This window comes from Phallusia mammillata, chromosome 7, assembly GCF_965637545.1.
Source record: "Phallusia mammillata chromosome 7, kaPhaMamm4.hap1.1, whole genome shotgun sequence".
Lineage (NCBI taxonomy): Eukaryota > Metazoa > Chordata > Ascidiacea > Phlebobranchia > Ascidiidae > Phallusia > Phallusia mammillata.
In genome coordinates, this window is record NC_137258.1 from 12,786,773 (window position 1) to 12,800,189 (window position 13,417).

At 39.0% G+C, this 13,417-nt stretch overlaps 3 protein-coding genes across 3 annotated transcripts; all 3 read right to left on the minus strand.

Annotated features, from left to right (window-relative positions):
- Positions 1-32: 32 nt before the first annotated feature.
- On the minus strand, positions 33-4,352 carry LOC145237432 (collagen alpha-1(XII) chain-like). The gene is made up of 7 exons (XM_080100288.1): positions 4,186-4,352; positions 2,457-2,633; positions 2,275-2,386; positions 1,492-1,567; positions 1,361-1,436; positions 1,087-1,241; positions 33-273 (listed from the first exon to the last, which is right to left on the minus strand). The coding sequence occupies exons 3-7, from the start codon at positions 2,361-2,363 to the stop codon at positions 76-78; spliced, it is 594 nt and encodes a 197-aa protein (XP_079956414.1). The 5' UTR covers positions 2,364-2,386; positions 2,457-2,633; positions 4,186-4,352; the 3' UTR covers positions 33-75.
- LOC145239001 (L-selectin-like) lies at positions 3,888-6,701 on the minus strand. The gene is made up of 6 exons (XM_080102298.1): positions 6,648-6,701; positions 6,248-6,377; positions 6,037-6,168; positions 5,488-5,614; positions 4,186-4,298; positions 3,888-3,907 (listed from the first exon to the last, which is right to left on the minus strand). Exons 1-6 carry the CDS (start codon positions 6,699-6,701, stop codon positions 3,888-3,890), a joined length of 576 nt encoding a protein of 191 aa, XP_079958424.1.
- A 912-nt stretch (positions 6,702-7,613) lies between these two features.
- Positions 7,614-12,242, minus strand: LOC145239002 (uncharacterized). Its single transcript, XM_080102299.1, has 13 exons — positions 12,188-12,242; positions 11,471-11,556; positions 11,286-11,387; positions 10,606-10,735; positions 10,331-10,471; positions 10,099-10,225; positions 9,662-9,771; positions 9,412-9,597; positions 9,241-9,352; positions 8,970-9,045; positions 8,829-8,904; positions 8,476-8,633; positions 7,614-8,137 (listed from the first exon to the last, which is right to left on the minus strand). The coding sequence occupies exons 1-13, from the start codon at positions 12,240-12,242 to the stop codon at positions 7,937-7,939; spliced, it is 1,560 nt and encodes a 519-aa protein (XP_079958425.1). The 3' UTR covers positions 7,614-7,936.
- Between the last annotated feature and the right edge of the window lie 1,175 nt (positions 12,243-13,417).

The following is a 13,417-nucleotide window of genomic DNA, read 5'->3' on the forward strand; positions in this document are numbered from 1 at the left end:
ATGTAATTCAGCCAATAGAACAAGTCTGCCAAGCAAAGAAGCGAATCTTTTTTTGAAATACCAAAACCAATCAAATTATTCGTGATCGTGCAGAGGATTTCTACACGGGTTTCCACATAAAAGAGCAAGCATTTTTCTGGAGAAGTTGACATCGAGTGCGTCGAAACCTCCCTCGACCGCATCACGCAGCACATATTGATCTTCACCAGCCATTACCTCGATTTCAGTCATGTTCAGATTTCCTTGCGGGGGTTTCACAGGAAGGACATAGAACTAAAGACAAAATTGTAATTTATTAATAGCATAACGAGATGCCCTCGGACGCAGTTGTTTGCGTAATACGTACAAACTGAATAACGCATAAAAGTTCTATGAGAGGCGATAAAAACGAGGTCAACGTTTCCAAAACATTTTAACGTTGCTTTAACATAAAAAAAAAACTTTACATGATAAAACAGCTTTGAATATAAACTGTGAAATATTTTACACCTGAGGAACCCACGTTAGTGGGCTTTCCTAAACTGTCCATAATCCAAACACATCGCTGCTTCAACCAGGACACTAATTCCTGAAGCCAGTTGAAAACGGTTGCAACCTCTGTCAGAAAACCCAAATCTAATATTACAAACACTAAGAACGAAGCACAGGTACAACGAATCATTCTTGACTTTTTTTCGTAATAGGCTACGTAGACGTTGACCTCCAATGACCTACAGCTGTAGCCAAACGAGTAGTTTTCTATTAAGGACCTTATGGTCCGATTTAAGTGAAGAGCGTAGATGTGTTTTGTATCCAAAAGAGCTTTTACGTATCCGAAGTATCGTTTATTGTTTAATTTCTGTTGGGTAAAGTAATACAATATGTAACCCTATGTCGGAACAAAAAAATCGGATGTTTATTTGATACGTTTTATTGAAACAGCTGTATAGCACTTAAATTCTTCATATAACTTGGCAGCAAAATAGCAACAAATGTAACGATTATCACTCTCCATGGCGTAATGCAACTGTCTAAAAACTTGACCGCCTAACTTACAGTGAAAAAATTGCCCAATGCAATTAATACTAAATGTGTTTACGGTCTTACCAGAGCTTGGTCGCGAATGCGTTTTGAAGGTGCCACAATATCGTCCTGTGAAGCTCCATCAGTGATGAGCAGAACAACATCATTCGCAATAGGTCGGTTTCCTATCCTAAGTAGTGTGTTGGCAACGTAATTTAGAGCATTTCCAGTCCTTGTGCCTGTAAACGATACGTATAATGGCACCAATATAGTATTTATACTGTGATAAATAGCCTAGATGCCCACGCCCTCGGCGATGGAATCTAAAATATAAAAAGTTTGCGTCTGAGCTCCTCACCGCTTCCATCGTACGGTATCTCATCAAACTTCTCCAGAACCGCCTGTGTACTGTCTGGGAAGGAATTAAGCAAAATCTAAAAGTACAAGATTGTCAAACACAATTCAAATAAGAATTCAAGAAAGCATTACCTGAGTGTCCGTATCCACCTCTCTGTTGTATCGGATTACTGCAAATTGACTTGAGTCTGGTCTTACCACGAATTCACTGAAAACCCAAAGGTATGCCACTTAATTCTATCTGCTACAAAGAAGCCGTGTTTTTACGAGTATTGTGGTAAATCGCTATTGACTCCAAACGACAATAAAGCCAACTAAAAATTGTTCGTGTGGGAATCAGGGAGTCGAACCGGAACTGAACCCGAACCCGCGAACCGGTTTGAGCGGTTAATTTCATTAAACCCGAACCGAACCCGAACCGCTAATCACGATTTTCTAAAAACCCGAACCGGAGTTGAACCCCATATTTTGTTTGGCGGCGGACCCGAACCGGAACCGAACCAGTAAAAAATGCAGTCTGTTTTATATTTTATGATATTTTTTTCAAAACAGCGCACTGAAGAATACGCGAGATAACACTTATAGGGCGTGTCAAAAATAACAGTGCACGGTCAAATTTCTTTAAAAAAATTCTTCTGGAGTTTAAAACGGCTAGGTAGATGATGATGGGTAAAATTAAATTACAACAAATGAAAATTTGAACCGGTTTAAAAACCGCAAACCGGTTCGAACCGGATAATTTGTCCAAACCGGAACAAAACCCGAACCCGAAAATATACATTTTAAAAAACCTGAACCGAACCCAAACCCTTAAAAACAAAACGAAGTGAACCCGAACCGAACCTGAACCCATATGACAAGGGGTTCGACTCCCTGGTGGGAATATACATATCCACTTTCAAATAAAGTACTCGCCTGAGAAAGCTTCGAACAAACTTCTTCATTTTCATCCAGTTTTCCGCACGCACGGATGAAGAAGAATCGAGAACGACCACAAAATCCATGATGGCATATGGTGGACACGGTACTATGGGGAAACATGTCAAAATATAATACCTGCAATTTATGCCCATCACATGTTTAATTATAAAACTTACGCCCACAACAACCAGCATTCGTCCATTCTTCATTCCTTTGACAACTGGCGGTCCTAAAACTCTTCGGGTAGATTTGATATTCTTCCTTGCATTGCAACTGACAATTCGATCCCACATAGTTTTCATTGGTGCACTTGTATGTGCCGTGATTTACGCGTAGCTTTGTGCATTGTAGCGCTGTAGATTAAAGAGGTTCGTCTGCAACCGTTCTACTTGAACAGTAGATACATATAAGTATATTTATTTAAACAATATACAACTCCGTCTATAGTAGACAATATAGCAAATATAAAAGCTGCATGTGTTCCGCGGGTGCGCTAGTAGATTTCGGCCTATCCCTCAAGATTTAAAAGTTTTTCCACATACTTATTTGATGTCATGGTTCAACTGCATAAATGTAAATGTATGTAAAATGTTAATATGTCTTACGTGCCAAACAATACTCCTTAACTTTAATACAGTTAAGAAATGAAGGCTATTTTCGTGCACAATCTTTGTAATGCGTTCTTGTTTGTGACAAACAAAATTGGCGTCGGATCATTCGCATTCAATGTAATTCTGCAAATCTATAGCTGAGATTAATCTTGAACTGTAAGTCGGACTGATCGTCGTGTTCCAACTGGGTTCGGGCTAGGGCTCTACCAAATAAAACGGGTGTGATTTGGGCCTGACTTTACACGTGGCCACATTATTATCGTTCACCGCGGTATTTTGGACATCTTTCGGGCATCAGTTTTAAAATGAACGGGTTAAAGGGCTGGGTTATGGACAAAATTTCAACTCGCTTACAACCCAGTGTGAATGCCTTTCCGAGCAGAAATATTTAGTTATTACCTACAGATTTCGTTTTTTTATTCTTCAAAATCTGCATTTTGGTTTCTACAAATATATTCAGCTTCGACTGCGATTAGCGTATAGAAAATACTATAGGATTGTTTTAAATTTCTTTATAGCAGTCACTGTGATTCTTAACCTTTTTTAACTTTGCGAACCCCTTTTGAAAGTTTTGTAACACGGCGACCCCTTTACAAACACACGTAGGAAGGTTCACTATTGGAATGTGTTATCGGAATTACAACAAAAACCTTTCCCGCCGTTGCAACCGTCACACCATACATGTATTGTTACGTCATAACTGCCGACCTTGTGTGTGTCCTACTTTTACAGTTTCCTTCGTTCCACACGTGTGGGTGTGGTGTGGTTAGTCTTTCAGCAGTATTTAAGTTGTGCTGTATGTATTTAATTTCGCTGTATTGGACAAGTTTATGTTATATAAGTTAGATTGTTTGGACTGTTTGGTAATTGTGACGTTTTTTGGTTATATTTGGTTTAGGACTTTAGGTGGTAAAAAATCCGTTTTAAATCACTGAAAATAAAGTGCATCTGAAACCGGCTATCTTATTCTGCCAGTCAAGAGACTGTAAGGTAGAATTAGCGAGAAGGCTTGAATTCTACAATTGGTATAAATTATTTGGTATCAAAGGTTACTGTAAGATTTTGATTTTTTGCTGTGCAACATGCCCTTTTCGTGTTTTTTATGTCAAGTCTCGGGAAAAGTTTTTATGATACGGATCAACTCATCCTGAGTTGGATTGCGTCTTCGCGGTCCCCTCAAAGTGCTTGGCAACCCTATTGGGGGTCGCGACCCCATGTTGAGAAACACTCGTTTGAAACGTTTGGGGTTTATACAAATGGGTTTTATGCTTATGATGTTTTTATTTATTCCTACGTTTGCATTCTGGTTGTGGTCTTGTCCACAAGCCGTAAGGATCAGAGTCCAAATCTTCAATGCACTGCAATCGCTGACCTCCATGAAGACGATAACCTTCTTCACAACCAAATCTGAACGGAAATTCAAATTAACTCAGCATTTAAATCCAAAGTTAAACATTTATCGTTATGGTCCAAACTTGGAAAATATAGAAAATACCTAACTAGATACTAGGGGAGCTGTTAATAGTTAAACTGCCATAATCATAACCAACGCAACGTAGAGAGATCGACAACATTAGGTGGATTGTCTACTACATGCATGCAACTAGCCCAGGGGTGGCCAACCCGCGGCTCGCGAGCCGCATGCGGCTCTTCGCCTGGTTTTATGCGGCTCTTAAGTTGTTGTCGAAGTTTGGGGCCATTGTGTATATTTGAGTTAGTAATGCTTCAATCCGTTGTTTTTCGGGTTATGACGATTTATATTTTATCGGCAGTTTGTCTTGGGTTTGAATTAAGCGATTGTTGGTGGTGAATGCATTAATGACGTCGCAATGTATTTAGTTTCACCACTTTGCACTTGGGACACATGCGCGTTAGGTGTTTGGGGCCCGTGCGCGTTAGTTGAAAATACCGCAAGTTTTTTCAGCAGGGAAAATCTTTTAAATAAACAATTTTTGTCAAGTTAGCCTTCAAATTGGCAGAGAAAAAAGATTACACCAGAAATGAATCTCACCGCACGTTATTTATAAAATGAGAAAAAATGGGGATTTTAATTCATCTGTTTTTCTTTGATATATTCGTTGAAATGAGGGTTTTGTGTGAGAGACAGTGTTTGCATGGACCATTTATTGTTGAAAATGACTGGCCCGTGGTCTGTACAAGTCAAATTGTGTCATTATTATGTTGGTGTGCGACATTTAGAATAGATCTGGCTAAGCACAGGTCTCTGTGTGTGAGGAAGGGACGATCCATTTAACAAATGTGCTTATGTGTATAATGTGGCTCATTGTGGTAACACAATAAAAAATATGGCTCTTAGGCTTTGACCGGTTGGCCACCTCTGAACTAGCCCATTTAAGTTCAACTTGTCTTTACTTTCGCGTGGTTCTTGCGGTTAATTTTATGGTATAGCCTATATGATGGTCCATGTTGCACAGAGAAACTGTAAGTGTTCGCTTTAGTTTGCCATTGTCAGTAAACGAAAGGAGGAAACCATAGTTAACAGGTCGTGACCATCAAAGAAATGGCACTTAATAAAAGCATTCCATTAAAAATGTGTTTAATATTCTCGTCATTATTACACTGATCAGAAACTTACTCGCACACACTCAGCCAGTTTATGTCATCTGAGCAGCGTTTCCACCCGAATTGAGGAGTAAGCATGGCTGGTGGGCACGTGATTCGTTGACATTTCGGCACATTTCCACTCCATCTCCCATAAGCATCTGAGCAAATAAATTTATTTTTTGTGTGACGAATAAATGTGTGTATTAAACAGCAGAAATGTTTGAAGGAGGGCATGGGCCCTGGTTGAGAACCACTGGTATAGCCATTTTCTGTTTGTCACATTGTTTGTTTTAATCGTTTCAGATGGTCACCGGTCGGCAGATTATGACATCGCTTGACAAATATGTTTGCACACTTCTTGCTTGGAAATATAATAAAGATATATAATTTCTTATATTTTATAAAACACTCCATAATCGAGTGTTATTTGCACATTTTGACATATATGTTAAAATATGAATCTGAAGTTATATTCCATGGGATAGATGTTTTCGGAGTTCTAAAACTAGTGATTTTTTAACAAAATGTGTGCCAGTTTCGAGAAAGTTAACAGAAGGTCTTTCGCAAAAAAATGACTCACCACAAGTCAGGATTCGGTTGCCAATAAGACTGTATACTCGTGGGCAGCTGAACGTACAAACACTCATGGGAAGAGATCCACTAGTGCAGGACATGTAGCCCCCCTCCGGCGCTTCGAGTGGTGGACATATGTCTGTTGCAAAAATAAACACCGACAACGTTATGTGTGTGGGAGGGTTAGACGGTTTCCACATAAATGTCATTGTATTTACCACCCCTCTCACAATCCAGTACGCCAAAATTACAGTTTTCCGTGGCACAACAACATCGACACACTGATGACGGTGGTTTGCCGTTGCACTGGATTTGACTCCCGCCTTTCGACCAGGCTTCGTGCCGATTCTGTTGTGGCAGCGTCACAATATTTTTAGAAAAGTTTATGTGCTTAATATGGTCGCCTTTATTTACGAATCTTTGATTAAACAATGCGATTGTTTACTTTCGAAACCAAGCATTGATGTCCCAGTGTGTTGTAGAATCACTGAAAACAATCAGTGGATTCACAATTTAAACGGAAATTTAATAACTTATAATGTGTTGTCTGCTTTAGTTAATAATTACACAAATATTTGTGTGGGAATTTCAAACTACTTAAGATAAAGTGGTTCATACCTGAACGAAGTTGTCTCCGCAAGCACTTGGACGTTTGCACGACTTTTGTATCATTTTTTCGGGTCCCCAACCTCCTTGCCGCAACTCTATGTGACACATTGTCTGCGGAATTCAAGGAATCCCATATTATTCGGGAAAATACTTTACGTTTGAAAGTCAAATGCTTCTTTACTAATGATGCAAAACTCCCCTTTGCTGAATACCTATTTCTAATTTGACGAAGACTGGCGCCCAAGCTTTAATAATGTTGGTTAGGAAACTGAAAGTTCTTTATTTAATTTGCCACAACTTTCTTAAAAGCACGGTTAATGGAGTGTAAATATGTCGTAATATTTGACGATTTTCACCTCAGATTCTGGACACAACGTCAGGTTTCCCCGCGCCTGGCATTCTTCCTCGGACTTTACGTTGTCACAAGTCCAGCAGGAAATTCCTAAAATAAAAACGTTTACCGCTGTTTCAGGTGCTTTTAACAAAACACCACGCTAATAACAACTATTCTTACCTGACGCCAACTTGTTTGTTAGCAACCATAAAACTAAAATAAATTGTGCAAGCCTAATCATTTTTGCAAAACTGTAAACGAAACCAAAATTATTTTCGTTTGGCATGTATTTATCATTCTTTTTTAGTGTTGTCCAAGAAATGTTTTCCGCTCAACTATTGGGTTTTCGTTCAGTTTAAATCAATAATCTATCTAAGTCTGCTTTGAAACTGTCTTAATCCCGCACAGTGATCGTACAGCCATTTCGTTGCAAATTGTCTACACAATGGGTCGCATGCGTTCAGGTATATAAGTGATGAAATACTGAGATAAGTGGTTTCTTATCATCCAATCTTTGCTTAACTTAACCTTTTTCAAGATTTCCGAACTTTTCGCCACCGAACGTGCAACCGCTAATCTTCACCTTAGGTGATCCAACTGGTATAACAACTTCGACAAACATACATAAATGAACGTTTAAGCTTTGTTAATTATTGTATATTGACACAACGAAAAACTGGGATTCACAGAGATTTGTCTTAAACCGCACGTTTTTCTACATGGTTTTAAACGGCTCAAATTCCCATTAGTGTATGGCTGGATTCAGCAAACATGGAACGACAAGAGGATAAGAAAAATGTCGTCTTACTCTCTTCTGACAGCAATTGATATTATAATGTTTATATGTGACAACCACAAGCCTTGGTGATATCATCTAAATTCAAGGCCTTGTTTATTCATGTTAGGTTCGTGTGGATTTGGCGGTAGGTAATGTTTATTTATGATTAATCAACCGTCAGGCAGTTTAACGGTCGTGATCATGGAACGGGTTTTTGCAGGGATTGAGACAAAGGATTTCAGTGATCTTTTCTGCAAATAGGTCATTCAAGGCCTCAAAACCTCCCGTCAGCGCATCTTCGAGAACATTCTCTGGTTGACCGGCAATGGCGTTAATTTGATCAAGATCCAACCTTCCGTTTGGTGGCATTACAGGAACAACGTACACCTAAACACATGGGTTTGCCATTTAAAAAGAGGCTTGGGACTCGTTTGAACCAAATTTTGGTACAGCCTCATGTCACGCATCCCATTGATGTTTTTACTTCCAATTTTTTAAAATTGCTTTGTCGCGCCTTTCGCCAGATTCTTAAAAATGATTTCAGTCAACAATTTATCGCCTGGAGTCAGATCAGTATAGTTCATGACTGAGGTCACCACTAAAATCAAACTCTACTCTCGCTTGACAGTATAGCAGTTGGAAATTAGTCATTGGGGTCAAAGACCACGAAACATTGACAACAGTTTGGGTAAATATGCACTTTAAGTGTAAAGTTTTTCGCTCACCAAGACACGTTCATCGCGCAATCTCTGCGCTGGAATTGTGACGTCATCTTGAGACCTTCCATCAGTGATCAGTAAAACGACGTCCTTTGCGTCTGCTCTGTTACCTCTTTTTAGCATAACATCGACCGTGTAGTTTAACGCCTTCCCTGTCTGTGTCCCTGTGTGGTCAAAAGTAAGTGTGGTAGAAACAGCAATTAGCACAAACACAAAATTACTTTATTAATTACCTAAGCGAATTTTGAAAAAAACGTTAAAACGAGAACCACCTGTCAAACCCATTTTACATACGGCCGAAATCTATGTCATTGTTGTATTTAGTCTAAATCGAATTGACATCAAACTAAACCACTTACCGTTGCCATTGTAATCGATAAGATCAAAAGCATCAAAAAAATCTTCTTTGCTTTCCGGATATTCGTCCAGAAAGATCTACAAAGTAAGATATCTTTTGTAATTGCAATTCTGACCTTATGGTCATGTGTAAAAATACAGACCTGTGTTCTTGTGTCAACCTCGCGATTGTACCTGAAACCACCGTATCGACTGGCATCATTTCTCACAATAAAATCTCTATGAAACAAAAAAAAACATAAATTACACAACGTCCTGTCAGTTTCTTTGCGTTTCAAAATATTATCAAATCATATTTAGACCAGACAGTCAAAACCTCTAAATGTTCATAAACACCTCCTTAAAAAGTTCAAACTATTCTGTGGAGTTTAGCGATTGCGTCAGCTATTTACATTCAATGTATTGCTATTTTACTTTAAGAAACTTTTGACGAATTGTTTAGTGATGACCCAGTTATCTGCACCGACGGAAGACGACGAATCTAGGATGATAATGAAATCCATGATTGCAAAAGGCGGACAGGGCACTAAAAGCAAAAAAAAATTAATGTTTCAAACTATTGGTAATTGCATTTGCCAGACTTACATGTGCAGCATGGCCAACTCACGTCCCATTGTTCGTTACTTTGACAAGTTGTTATTGGTACCTGAGGATATAAAACGTATCCATCAGCCTCGTCACACTGGAATGAGCATTGTGAACCGACATAGTTCTCGTCGGAGCAAGTAACGAATCCATGGTTGAACACGTCTTGGGTAGGACACTGCAACGCTTTACAAAACAAAAACATTTTTGTGTGTTTCGCGCTCGTGTAAACAACAAGTTTGGTGCTTACGTTTGCATACGGGTGGCGCCCTGCTCCACAAACCATACTTTCTACGACGAAATTCGAGACACGTAATTGTCTCTGCACCATGCAAGCGATAACCTTCATCACACGAAAACCTAATGGAAAGATATTAACTTGGCAGCAGGAATGCAAAGACTACGGAGATAAACATGGCTGATTATGGGTAGCGGTTATGTAGGTTGTACAAGTGGGTATCCAAATCTCAATAGAAACGCGTCATGTTATTGCGACCAGAACCATCCTCCCAATTTTACAAACACACCATTGACATATATTGCAATGTAGCTAGTTTAGTTGTATGAAGGTTATAATCAGTTTTTGAAAGCATTCATTTTGATATACGTAGCGATTGTTTACGCGGTCGAATTCAATACACTTACACTTAACGTAGTATTTAATTAAAATGGATCACAGAAGCTTACGTGCAGCGACTTCCCAAATCCACTCCTAGCGTACATTCAACAGAACCAAATTTGATTGTCTCCGGTCGATGCAGACATGAAACAGGGAGACATTGCGGTTTATCGTGACTCCACTTGCCGAAAATACCTGCGTTGTTAACAACAAACAATCGGTGATGCAGATTTGTGGTTGAGAATCGCGTGTTCCACTCGCAGCCAAGTGTCTCGCCACATTTATAGCAAAGTTACCAACCACATGACATAGATGTAGAGCCGACCAGATTGTAGCGCCTGTTGCAACCAAATTCACAAGAGGAGAATATATTGTTTCCGCGAGTGCACTTCATCCATCCATTCTCAAGTCGTGTCAAAGTACCGCAGTGGGCAACCGAAGCTGACAAAAACGTGCAATTTTAGCGGTTTACTTATGTTCTCTTGACACGAGCTGTCACAAACATGCAAAATACCAGATTAAGATCGGACTATAGATACGTTAAATACAGCTTCACGTCTTCGAAAAAGTCTTACTTTCCTTGTCACATGTCAACGTTTCGTGATTACACAAGTCAGTTCCACAACAACATCGACAGACTGAAGATGGGGCATAAGTATTGCACTGAATCATGTCGCCCTTAAATGCCCAAGCCGGTTTCAAATTCTGAAAAATAAAGGCAAATATCGTTGTAGTGGAACAAATGTTTTAAAGTTAAGACTTGTTTTGATTCGTAAGGTTTGTTTCATCACATCGAAACAAAACTAATTTTGAACTGTGTTTCATTGACTTGTTTTGCTTAACGTTTTTTTATCGAACCTTTGAGAGAAGTAAGTTGAACGATTTCTGTCGGCCAAAGTATTGATTGATATTTGTGTCGGGATTTTTCCCTCATATTTTTCTCCGTCTGTGTTAAAATTTTGCTCTGCGTTTTTCTATGCTCCTATGCATTATCGTGTCTTAACATAGCTGCGAATTCTCAAAATTAATTCAACTTTGTTGATTATACATCAGTTGACACCGAAAAACGAAACGCCCTTTCTGCAGTGCCGGAGGGAAAATTGCTTTATCCGAGGGTACCAAACTGCAACATCTTGAACGTTTGTAAAACTTACTTTTGTGAAAATGCTAATAATTATTACGTTATGTTTCAGAAAGACCAACACCATTTTTTAAAACAAGACTATGTTTCATGCTTTTATGAAACACAGTTTACCTGAAAATGGTTTGAACCACACGCAGTTACGGTCTTGCACGATTTGTCGAGCATTGGTTCTTCGCCCCAACCACCACGACGAACTTGAATTTGACACATATCCTGCACAAAATACGCAAACATATAATGCTGTTACCAGTGCTTCCCCGTAAATAAATGTGTCGAGATCATGACATAAACCACACCTGTTCAGGACCGCATACTGTTGCTCGGCCGACTTTAACACATTCTCTTTCACCCAGTGCATTCGCACATTCCCAACAGATAATGCCTGAAATATAACCAAAAATCAGCCACTGGATCTACTCACACCACGACAAAAACAAGATAACCGAAAACCTGAAAGTTAAAATTTACAGTAAGCCCGTGATAAAAGTGGGAAACGTAACTAACGACCGTATCTGTCATTTTTTGCTGGATAGGCATTCCATTAAAAGTCTCCACGCAAGCGTGACGATATTGAGAAATACCCGATCGTTTCGTTTAGTTATTCTACATATATAAAGTAGGCCCGAATGTTCAAAATTTAGATCAGGATTCGTTTGCTGTTTTGTATATTGTGGATAACTTAAAGGTAAATTTGAAAATATAACCAGGTGAGGCAAATTGGGTGTTGCACACCTGCGCTTGTTTTGGGTGTCACCACAGACGGGCGCTTAAAAGCATTACACCTTCGCCCTTTAAGCCAATCGGCGCCCAGTTATGGGATTACTTGGTCTGATAAGCGTTGTCAGGAATGTTACCAAACAGTTTTTTTTTTGCATTTTTGTCCATTTTGTGGAGTTTTACTTATACTCAATCAATTTATTTTGCTTTGTTTATAACTGATCGGTTTATTTTTACTTCGTATAATAAGTACACTACAAACAAACATTTTTAAGTATATTACTACAGCAACCAACCTGATACAGCTTTATATTGAAGCAATGAACAAATCAAAACTGCGAAAGTTCTCATGATTCTTTTTCCAATAGTATTTTTTTCTGTCGCTTCAAGTCGCTTTAACGGAGTGCAGGATCAGAGTGACACGACGGATGACAGCAACCGTCATTTATAACCTCAAGAGACTTGCTTCACTGCGTTCTAAACATAGCTGTTAAAAAACAATACTAGCAAAAATGCTGTGGCATACACCCACACGATCTATTTGGCTCCATACCCATTTGAAAATTAATCTTTACTCCTGGCCGCTCGGTACCATGAGATCAAGTAATGCTCACTTGCGGGTTAAACCGTAATTCGTACCTTGTTTTTCTGGTTCGGCAAATTAAATTCTGATTTCAAAAAATCTTACCACAAGCGTTTGACTGATCTTCAGACCTACCTGAGCGGACAAAAAACAACACACAAATGCCGCTGCCTCATTGTAACCTATTATTTCAGCCTTTGGAATTTTTTTCGAGAGTCAAGTGTGAAATCCCCATTTTAGACATAAGCGAAAGAACAAGAAAGCGGTTGGTTGTGCCGTCATGGATGTCGCGTTATACATACTTTAGATGTCACGGTGTGGCTCAACTTACAGACAGTACTGTTTCTCCATTTACCATATGACACGAAACTTGTTAGTGCAAAATTCCAATGTGCATGGTACGTTTTTTTTTAGCTTAATAAACATTATTTTTAAAATTGATGGCATGACTGTTACTGTGACCACTAACCATACATTGGATCCAACCGAAAAAAAGTCACGTTCGTGTTGTGCACAAGATTCAGGTTATTACATACGTCACAGGTATGCGAACAATTTTGCGTTTTGTACTCGCAAATTTTTGAATTTCTTTTTCAAAACTTGCGTACATTGTTTTTTTACCTCAACGCACGTTTTAGTGTAAATGCGCTCAAATCATGCATGATTTGAAGACCCGTTACCTTTTAAGGTGTTTATGTCCGAAATGTTGTCAAGACTCGCCAAAGTTTAGACGTCATAGGCATGTCAGTACGTCTTAGGTGCAAGTATTTGGCAAACGTTTTTCCCTCTACTGGCAGGTTTCGTGACAGTAACGTAAAAAAATGTCTTTACATTTTCGTTATGTCGGTGTATTTAATTGATTGTTACAAAACACGATTTTTGGCATATGCACCGAAGAGCACAAATATTTTTCGAGGCACTCAAGCAGGTTACATTTGCTTCG

Bases quoted from the DNA above. Each gene is read 5' to 3' on its own strand.
- LOC145239001 (XM_080102298.1), bottom strand. From the start codon at position 6,701: ATGATACAAAAGTCGTGCAAACGTCCAAGTGCTTGCGGAGACAACTTC. The intron at 6,169-6,247 runs GTAAATACAATG...TTTTTGCAACAG, and splicing joins ACTGGATTGTGAGAGGGGTG to ACATATGTCCACCACTCGAA. The intron at 3,908-4,185 runs GTAGGAATAAAT...TACCAATTGTAG, and splicing joins ACCACAACCAGAATGCAAAC to AATTCAAGCCTTCTCGCTAA.
- LOC145237432 (XM_080100288.1), bottom strand. From the start codon at position 2,363: ATGGATTTTGTGGTCGTTCTCGATTCTTCTTCATCCGTGCGTGCGGAA. The intron at 1,437-1,491 runs GTAATGCTTTCT...TTGTACTTTTAG, and splicing joins AGGTGGATACGGACACTCAG to ATTTTGCTTAATTCCTTCCC. The intron at 274-1,086 runs GTAAGACCGTAA...TTTTGTCTTTAG, and splicing joins GCATTCGCGACCAAGCTCTG to TTCTATGTCCTTCCTGTGAA.
- LOC145239002 (XM_080102299.1), bottom strand. From the start codon at position 12,242: ATGAGAACTTTCGCAGTTTTGATTTGTTCATTGCTTCAATATAAAGCT. The intron at 10,472-10,605 runs GTAAGACTTTTT...CGTTTTTGTCAG, and splicing joins GTTGACATGTGACAAGGAAA to CTTCGGTTGCCCACTGCGGT. The intron at 10,226-10,330 runs GTTGGTAACTTT...TTAACAACGCAG, and splicing joins CTCTACATCTATGTCATGTG to GTATTTTCGGCAAGTGGAGT.